Source organism: Hippoglossus hippoglossus, chromosome 17 (assembly GCF_009819705.1).
Source record: "Hippoglossus hippoglossus isolate fHipHip1 chromosome 17, fHipHip1.pri, whole genome shotgun sequence".
NCBI lineage: Eukaryota > Metazoa > Chordata > Actinopteri > Pleuronectiformes > Pleuronectidae > Hippoglossus > Hippoglossus hippoglossus.
The window spans coordinates 8,299,981-8,309,104 of NC_047167.1; the positions used below are offsets into that span (position 1 = coordinate 8,299,981).

Consider the following 9,124-nt stretch of genomic DNA (forward strand, 5'->3'; position numbering starts at 1 on the left):
ACTAGTAGTAGTACTCAGTGTTGTGCACGAGAACGCGTTCATTGAACACGTTCATTTTTATGAGAACGATGAACTGAACGCAACTTAATGACAAATAATGAATTTGAACGGTGAACACGTTCATATTATCTGAGGTCTAGCTAAAACGTTACGGAGTGTTTTCCTTCTCCTGAGGAGAGACGCTGTCTAAATCGAACGCTTGCACCATGTCGTTGCTCAGTGCCCGTAACATTTCCGCGATGTAGCCTAACCGAAACCAACTAACTCGACTTCGCACTACGTTACCCATGATTCATCGCACACACATGTAGTCCAAACAAGCAACGTATTCCAAGACAACAGCTCTCGGTCTCATATAAAAATGGCAAGTGAAAGCAGAGACGCAGACTCAGCGACTACATCCGATGCACCTTATTATTATTTGCGGGATTTTTACACACTGTCTGATAAAGATTCCGACAGTAAAAATCTCACCTTTCTGTGCAAATTGTGTCCTCCTGCGCTGAAAAAGCAAGTCCGGACGTCAGCCTCATCCGCATCTAATTTAAAACGGCATGTGGAGCTGAAGCGTCCAGCTAGCCTAAAAAGTTATCTCCAAGTAATTGAAAGTCAAAAAAAGACCAAGACCCCCTGCCAACAGCCCCAAATGACCCAAACCACATTGTCTGCAGCCTTCAAGGGTATGATTTCCCAGCAACAGGTAGACAAACTCGTGCAGGGTATGAATAAATAAACAGGCAAAATTAGCAATAATTTAAAAAAAACATTTCTTTTAGGAATTGATACATATGAAGTACAGTTTAAGGCAAGGGGTAGTGATGGATAAAGTTTTCTTTAAAAAACAAGTTAAGTCTTTCATTCTCACTTTCCACCTTAAAACTATGAGATGAACTGAGCTATGAACTAGTTCAGAATTTAAATGGTGAACTATGAACGTGAACTATTCATGTTTACTTGCATGAACTGAACTTTGAACTAGTTCATGAGAGGTGTGAACTTGCACAACACTGGTAGTAGTACTACAGTAGCAGTCATCGAGTAAAATGTTATCATCTTGTGGTGCTCTGTGCCTTTAAGAATTCTCCCGCGCTAGTTGACGAACACGGAAGTCGACCGGAAAAGGCAGGAATATTTCGCGCCAAATTGAAACAGAAGCGTTGAGAGTGCGAGCAGCGCGAGAGACGAGCCGACACTCCAACCTCCGGACATCACCTGGAGTTTTACCGTCTGTTTGTCCCCGTCAGTACAAGGTCTGTATTCACTGTGCGCTGTGCCACACACCAGATACACCCGAAGACTGAGACACTGAACCACAGCAGCGGTTTTTCCACCAGTGTTTTATCTGAAAAGTGTGTTTCTCTGTCCAGTGTCGCCAACATGGAGGAGGCCAACAAGCTGATCGGCACCGGGAAGAAGCACCTGGTGATGGGGAAGGTGGTGGAGGCGGTGAGCGCCCTGCAGGAGGCCTGTGGCATGCTGTGAGTCTAAATCCTCAGACTGAAGCAGCTTCAGAATAAGTCTGTACATCTCACACACATCTGGAGTCAATCCAACAAGTCAGAAATGCGTCTACAGAATGTATTCTGAAGGAAATACTTTTACTTTGAAAGTCTCTTTGTCTCGTTTTTATGTCTTTTTTTTTTTTTTTTTTTGAAAAATGTGATTCTCTGCTACATAATGTAAAAAAGTTTGCAATCACTAAGAATAAACGGATTAAATTACATGTTTTGCAGCTAACTCAATTTCATTTACGATCAAATTTGACAACTATTCATGTTATCAACTGATTGTTCATTTGATTTACAAAACATGTCAGTACCTAACAAAATCCAGATTATTGTCACGTAGGTAAAAGTAAAGCAGAACATTCTCACTTTTGAGGAGTTTGAACCATCAAATATTTGGTTTTCATTGAAATATTTATAGAATATCAAAATGTATTTATTTTGTTGTGCGACAAATAAATGATTTCACTAATTGTTGCCACTTGCATAAATGTTTAAAGAGATTTTTTTGTTTTAGGGCTAAAAAGTATGGCGACACAGCGGATGAGTGTGGCGAGGCGTTCTTCTGGTGCGGTAAAGCGCTCCTGGACCTGGCACGGTAAGATCAGAGAGATTAAGCTGCTTTCAAACATGCACTTACTGCCAGAATTTTCCACAGGGGCTGTATGGGAGAACACAAATGTCTGAGTCATTTGCTCCAGACATTTTACTGAGTTTTTCCTGCTGGCCCCCTGGTAAAGGTCTGAGTGAGCCCATGTCACAATAAAGAAAATGTCCAGAAAATTCCCAGTGAACCAGTGGGGAAGTTTCTAACATGCTGAACTGAAAAGAAAAAATACAAATGCACGTCGAAGATGAAAACAAAGATGTCAAGTTGGAAAGATGACACGATTTGAGAGCTTTTGGTGATGAAGGCCGGTGTCAATATGCTGCTTTATTGCAGACACAAAGGTCCCTATCTAAATAAAATACAAACAAAATATAATTACGATCATAGCAGCCCACAAATCCAAAATATTTAGCTAACTGTTAAGACAGCTACAGGCCTTTGTTCCAGTGTTTCCAGAAACAAGAGGAATAAGTCTATAATCAACACATAAATCTGTACATAAAGTTCCCCAAGACCGCATGGAAGGTAGGGTCATTACAGGCCACAGAGATCTGACTCCATCTTGGGAGCTTAAGAAAGATTCTAAATGCATCGTTAAATGCCACCTTAAGCTTTTTCATTTTAGCTCTACTGTAACAAAAATACTGCTTTCTGCAATGTGCAATTTACTCTGCTGCATGCTCTGCACAAGCACCACTGTTTGTCTCAATGTTCCGGACATTTTCCTGTTGTTGTGAACGCGTCTGACTCGTACAATCTCCTGCTGCGTTCTTCACATGTGAAACACAAACGTCCGGACCCAATGTTACGGACATTTTCATGAGTTTGCCTGAAAACGGCTTGAGTTTACATCCCATTTGCTCTGATTCATTGTTTCACAAAAGCCATGATCTGCAGTTTAATCCAATCCATCGAGGACTTTCCCCACACAGTTTTGTAGTAGTTGTGATAGTGTGCAGACTAAATGACTGTATTGTTGCAGGATGGAGAACTCGGTCCTGGGTAACGCTCTGGAAGGAGTTCCTGAAGAAGAGGAGGAAGAAGAGAAACCCAAAGACTCCAACGTTGAGAGCACAGAAAACATTGATGGTGAGGAAAAGGAATTGGTGGAGCATCATGGTCGTTTTTGTGCTTTCACTTTTCAAAGATGAATGTTTATGCACCTCTTCCTGACTCTGCTCTCTATCCCCAACAGAGAAGACCAGAGACGAGCTGAGGGTTCAGGTGTACGACGCCATGGCCGAGAAGAAAAACGAAGAATCACAGAAGGCTGAAGGGAAGCAGAGCGAAAAGGCCGAGAAGAAAAACGAAGATGCACAAAAGGCTGAAGGGAAGCAGAGCGAAAAGGCCGAGAAGAAAAACGAAGATGCACAAAAGGCTGAGAAGAAAAACGAAGATGCACAAAAGGCTGAAGGGAAGCAGAGCGAAAAGACCGAGAAGAAAGGTGCCCTGGTAAAGGCCTCCGCTGGTGATGCACAACAGAAAGCAGCAAAAGAGGGAGAGGAGGAAAAGAAGAGCAAGGTTAAGGAGGACAAATCTGCTGAAAATGAAGACGAGAAGGAAAATGAGAAACAAGGCGAGGAGTCAGCAGAGGAAGCAGAAGGTGTCTGTCCATTACATACAGTCCTTCATTTTAACTGGTGATTATGATGGTTGTTATGGCATGTTGCTAAGTTCATCTAAACACTTATGTTTCCAGACGGTGAAGAAGAGGAGGAGGAGGAGGAGGGGGAGGAGGGCGACGATGCAGAAATGGAGGGTGACGCACAAGAGCAAGGCGAAGGAGACGGCACCGCAGAGAAGGTACTTGACCAATCAGCTCCAGTACAAATCAAAATGACTCGGCCGAGCGTGTGATTGTCAGAGTGGGAGTTTAAATCACGCGTTGGCCTGTTTTCTCAGGACAGTGATGAGGAGGAGGAGGTGGGGAACCTGCAGCTCGCCTGGGAGATGCTGGAAGTGGCCAAAGTCATTTACAAGAGGTAACAGAAGCTCCAGATGTGTTCGAAGCCCTGATGGTTAGGATATGAACCTTCTAGTCACTGAGCTACAGTCTCCATGGTGACGTCTTATTTTCTATTTTCTCTTAATAAGGAAAGAGTCTAAGGATGATCAGCTGATGGCAGCTCAGACCCACCTGAGGCTGGGTGAGGTTTCTGCTGAATCAGGTACGAACAAGTGGACCCACACATCTTCTAGTTTTACCATGACCCCAACAAAATGTCTGAGGGAGGTAGCAAAAAAAATGTAAGATAATTATGATAAAGTTGCATTATTAACATATGTATAATTTTTTTTGCAACATCAAACAAAAATAACATCAACATAAATAAACACAGACAAATAGGCAGTTGTACTTAAACTGAATGCTGAAGTCTTATCCTTGTGAAAAATATCACAATCAAGAAAAAATAAAAGATGCATTCATGGAGGTGTGGGGGGGCTCCCAGGGTTTTACTACCCTGCACTGCTCTGTAGCTGCCCCCCCCAAAAAAAAAAATACCATACTGTGGTTTTGTAAACTGAATTTAGTTCCAGAGTGAAGGTCGTGGTTTTTTAACTCTTCTTTATGAGCAGGGTTAGGGTTTCATAACACTATTTACAAAGCTTAGGTTGATCAATTATGTGTTATACCTCCTCACTGTACTTACACAATGAATAATCATATCGAGATATATATTGATATTGTTTCGCCGCCCAGACCCAGGAGATGTTTTTAACATCTCCAATTCTTAATCTTAAATCACAAAGAAATGTGCCTTTTTTTTGTTCTTTTTTTTTTTGTGTGTGAACTAAACGTGATCCCAGCCATCTCATATGAGCATTTTCTAGTGTATCACTAGAAACCTTTTTGACTCATTGTGGACAATAGTAAAACACTTGACCTCTGAAAAAGAGGGGATTTTCTTCAAATGTCAAAAATAATGAAGATTACAACAGATTAATTGTTTCTCAATACATTACAGGGCTGTTTTGAAAGTTGAGTCATGGAAACAATTCTAAAGTTGTTTTGTCACAGGATCAATTTACAGGCCCCACATATTAAACTAAAATCAACCCCTTGAGATGATACTGTAACTTAATAAGAAATCAGTGGCATCAATTCCACCTTAACACCTGGAGTTATCTTTTATTTTCTCCTCAGGAAATTACTCCCAGGCGTTGGAGGATTTCCAGGAGTGTCTGAAGCTGCAGGTGAAACACCTGGACTCAGACAGCCGCCTGCTCGCTGAGACTCACTACCAGCTGGGCCTGACCTACAGCCTGAACCTCCAGTACCGCCTGGCTGTCGACCAGCTGAACAGCTCCATCTCCGTCATAAAGAGCAGGCTGGGTAAGCAGGGGGGGGGGGTTTCTTTCTCAAATGTTACGATAAGCACCGGAGTGTGAGCTAACACGTCCACCTTGTCCTTCAGACAAACTGCAGCAGCTGCTGGACAAGGCCGAGGGCCCGGAGGCTCTGCCCAGTGAGAGGAAGGAGATGGAGGAGCTGAAGGCTCTGCTCCCAGAGATCAAGGAGAAGGTGGAGGACGCCACAGAGGGACTGAAAATGACGAGTGCTGCTTCTGAGTCTGTGAAGGATGCACTGGTGAGTCAGGGATGTCCTCTTCACCTTACATGATGGACCCTGAATCATTGTCTTCATAGTGACGGGACATTTATAGGTCAGGCCCCCGTGAGTGGTGATTTTGCATCAACACCTTTTTATAGACGCAGTGTCCAGTAGGTCTCACATCTATTGAATGTGAAAATCTGCTTTGTGCATCATACATCAGCTCAGTGACTGATAACGCAGGCTGAAGACTGCACCCTGCTGTAGAAGTGACTGTATTCAAATTGAGATTTATGTTTAAACTCAGTGTCTCTGAACTTTGTCTCTGGACCCCACATACACACTGTCTTAAATCTTCATTTAGACACAGCTTGTGACTGTGGTGTGATTTTTTTTTTTTTTTTTTTTTTAATTTATTTATTTATTTTTTATAAAAGTCAACATATAAAGATTATTTTAACTCTGAATAAATGTTGTCAGGGGGGAGGCTCTACTTCCTCTGCATTCCCAGAGTCTGCTCTACAGAACGGTGACGCTCCCTCCAGTTCAAAAGTAAGTATACACACGTAATCCAAATAAGTAGGCATGGTTATTTTTTAAGTTGTAGTCTGCCTAGATATTAACCATATAAAATAACTAGGCAAATTTCTTGAGGACCGATTGTATCATTTAATTTTTTCCGTCCAGGTGAATGGCACATCAACCAAAAGAGTCAGTTCCACCAACGGCCACTCGTCCTCAGCTGCAGTCTCTGACATCTCCCACCTGGTCAGGAAGAAGGTGAGTCTGGAGCTGGATATTCGGTACAAAAAATTGCAACCTAAAAATAAATGGCCCAGATTTCCTGTGAATGAACGTGTTTTTTTTTGCGTATTTCAGAGGAAACCCGAGGAGAGTCCGGTGAAGGAGGGTGCGGTGAAGAAGGTGAAGCAAGAGCCTCCCGCTGACAAAGTCGACAAAGCCAGCAGCAAAACTAAAGGGAAAACAAACCGTATGGAAGTCGAGAGGTGAGACTTCAGTGTTAAACTCCCCGGTCACCATGATTCAAATTACAGTCAGTTCCCCTGAAAAAATGGACACAAGCTCCCCTCAAAGCAGACAAAACTGTTCCTAAAGTTAATAATGGTTAAAAAAGAAACATGTCTGAACCCCTCGTAGCTTTGCTCACTTGTGGCTGTCGGTGTCATAAGTGGCCATATCAGAGGGGGAAAGTGATCCTCCTCAACAGATTTTGCTCGGTCGGGACATTGCCCCCTTCTGGCTCTGCTGTAAGGAGAACACGTTCAGTGAGCCACCAGGCACAGTTCATCCCTTTTTTAAAAACCTGGTGCAAGCTCATTATGGAGAAAACATGAGCCAGAGGGAACTTTACAAGGATGTTTTCCGACTTCTTTTCAACCAAGTTTTCCCCTCATGTAATGCTCATTACTTTCTTCATGCATGCTACAAGGCTTCCTCTGTATTATTACATTTCTGCTGTGTGTATGAGAGTGACACTCAACATTTTGCCAAGGGTGAAATACCATATGTTTGTCTATTCCTGCTTAAATCACATATGAATTGATGTGTCACCTAATGACCTTCTCTTCTCGGAGTTGGTGCAGCCATGATAAATCATTAAATTTGAAAATAAAGTGATATTATTTGGTATTTTGGAATGGTATATAGATAAGTAGACAAAGTATCAAAACCAAAAAGGGCTCCCTGATGCCCACTGTGCAATTGGAACACATGAATTCCAGTTACAGCACTAACAGGGTTCATGTCAGATGGATTTTTATTTTTTGCTGTTGGTCTAATTGAAGTTTTCTCTCTCTCAGTAAGTGAAGCTGGATTCCCTCCTGACTTTCCTCTGCGCCCAAGAGATTCACCGTTCCGCCAAGCCCTTGTTCTGGCTCCACTTGTTTACTGTTGTAAATATGTGCATCTATATCTATGCCTGTTATGTTCCTGTTGGTTCACATATGTAACTGTAAAGTTGAATAAATAATCTAATTTGATAAAACATTGGTGTTTAAAACTTCATCATTGCTAATAACTTGACGTGGCTTGTCATTGTTGATCTACTATAAGAATATGACACAATGTAGCTAGGCCGATAGAATTTTTTTTAAAGGTTCTGGAGAAGTCATTTAGCAGCCGTAAACACTGATTATTGTGGCCGACGCCATTTTCTCATTAGTTAAGTATTAAGACATTCAACACACAGACATTACAGAGTCTTCATATGGAGGGTGAGGGGCCGTGGACGCATTATGATACATCTCTACCTGCAGGTGCTGCACTTATGATTAAATATAGTTAAAACTAGAAAGCACTTGGGGAGCGTGTACCTCACCTAAAACCAAACAGTCCCCTTAAACTCACCCATAAATATCAGTCCCCCTAAACATGCCTGATTACTTTCATTGAACTATTCCCTGACTCATATCACATCCTTAACCAAGTTCCGTGATAAGTCCTGTACTTTGTGTGGGTTAGGGTTAGGCTTTACTCACAAGATGAAACGTGACCTCCTTGGTGGCAGTTATTTTCCCATTATTTTTCACATGCTTAATTCTGCTATACTGCCTATACAAACTTACTATCGGTAAAAAAAAGCTTGACTTGTCATGTAGATGCAACTGTATTGTCAGGTTCATTTTATCATGTGGGTGTTAGATTCAAAATTTCACTTTTTATATAGTGATGAATGTCACATTCTTTGTATATTTCTTTAAGTTGATTTAAAAGAAATGTCTTGAACTTTGTCGTTAAAACTTTTGGACATGTCCTTATTTTGTTAAACGAGTTTCAGATTTCTATTGGACACCTGGGCTGGCCCTGAGTGAGTCGGTGAAGCATTAAATGACGAGAACAATAAGTGGAGATTAGTCACGTGATGATTTAAACATGTAATATTGTTGCTCTTTGCGTTCATCTAACACAAACTGGAAATTAATTGTGAATGAATGTGTGCGACCTCTCAGGCCTGGCTGACAACTTCCACTTGTGACTATTTTAACTGTACAATTGAAAACTGCAGAAAAAGCAGAAGTGTTTAAACACAGATGACCAGGTGTCAGGAAGCTCACATGTAGAGCGAGGGGCTCCAGTCCTCTGCAGCTTCCTTTCTGATTTGCAGAACTTTGCTCCGTGTCCTCCCCTCTCTCACTTTACACTCCGTCTTATCAATAAAGGAAATAACCAAGAAAATGTCTAGAACAAAATGGCTGCGTTCAGTTTCAGGGTGCAGATGTTGTGCATGCTGACTCACTGTTGTGAACAATTGTCTTGTGTTACAAGCATCACATTTGATTGTACTAAGAGACATGTCTGAAATTTGAAGATATTTAAACAATCTAAATCTAAACAAAACTTTTAAAATCTGACCTTTGATCAAATCGCTTCACATTATATATATTAGGGGGAAAAAATTACATCAGCAAAGGAGGTTGTGTTTTCATTGGTTTGTTT

The 9,124-nt window shown here is 41.6% G+C and overlaps 2 protein-coding genes across 7 annotated transcripts in view; one reads left to right on the top strand and one right to left on the bottom strand.

Moving 5' to 3' along the window:
* Positions 1 to 170: 170 nt before the first annotated feature.
* The window catches only part of ipp (intracisternal A particle-promoted polypeptide), a 31,604-nt gene continuing 22,650 nt past the window's right edge, over positions 171 to 9,124 (bottom strand). The window contains exon 11 of the mRNA XM_034613468.1: positions 171 to 335. Coding sequence (XP_034469359.1) covers positions 282 to 335 — 54 coding nt within the window. The 3' untranslated portion in view covers positions 171 to 281. The remainder of the gene's footprint in view (positions 336 to 9,124) is intronic.
* LOC117778155 (histone-binding protein N1/N2-like) lies at positions 1,099 to 7,673 on the top strand. Of its 6 annotated transcripts, XM_034613477.1 has the most exons (16): positions 1,099 to 1,250; positions 1,368 to 1,478; positions 2,023 to 2,103; positions 3,098 to 3,204; positions 3,311 to 3,354; positions 3,409 to 3,492; positions 3,523 to 3,718; positions 3,815 to 3,918; positions 4,018 to 4,097; positions 4,210 to 4,283; positions 5,261 to 5,449; positions 5,532 to 5,704; positions 6,149 to 6,220; positions 6,356 to 6,448; positions 6,548 to 6,675; positions 7,489 to 7,673. In XM_034613477.1, exons 2-16 carry the CDS (start codon positions 1,378 to 1,380, stop codon positions 7,493 to 7,495), a joined length of 1,533 nt encoding a protein of 510 aa, XP_034469368.1. In that variant the 5' UTR covers positions 1,099 to 1,250; positions 1,368 to 1,377; the 3' UTR covers positions 7,496 to 7,673. The 6 variants fall into 6 exon arrangements, with proteins under 6 accessions (XP_034469368.1, XP_034469364.1, XP_034469365.1 ...); XM_034613473.1 differs by having other exon boundaries at positions 3,311 to 3,492; XM_034613474.1 differs by having other exon boundaries at positions 3,311 to 3,462; positions 3,493 to 3,718.

What these genes read in the sequence shown, in the direction of transcription:
- LOC117778155 (XM_034613472.1), top strand. Translation starts at nt 1,378, where the DNA reads ATGGAGGAGGCCAACAAGCTGATCGGCACCGGGAAGAAGCACCTGGTG. An exon ending in GTCAGCAGAGGAAGCAGAAG is followed by an intron (nt 3,719 to 3,814) that starts GTGTCTGTCCAT and finishes TTATGTTTCCAG; the next exon opens with ACGGTGAAGAAGAGGAGGAG. An exon ending in TGAGGTTTCTGCTGAATCAG is followed by an intron (nt 4,284 to 5,260) that starts GTACGAACAAGT and finishes TTTTCTCCTCAG; the next exon opens with GAAATTACTCCCAGGCGTTG.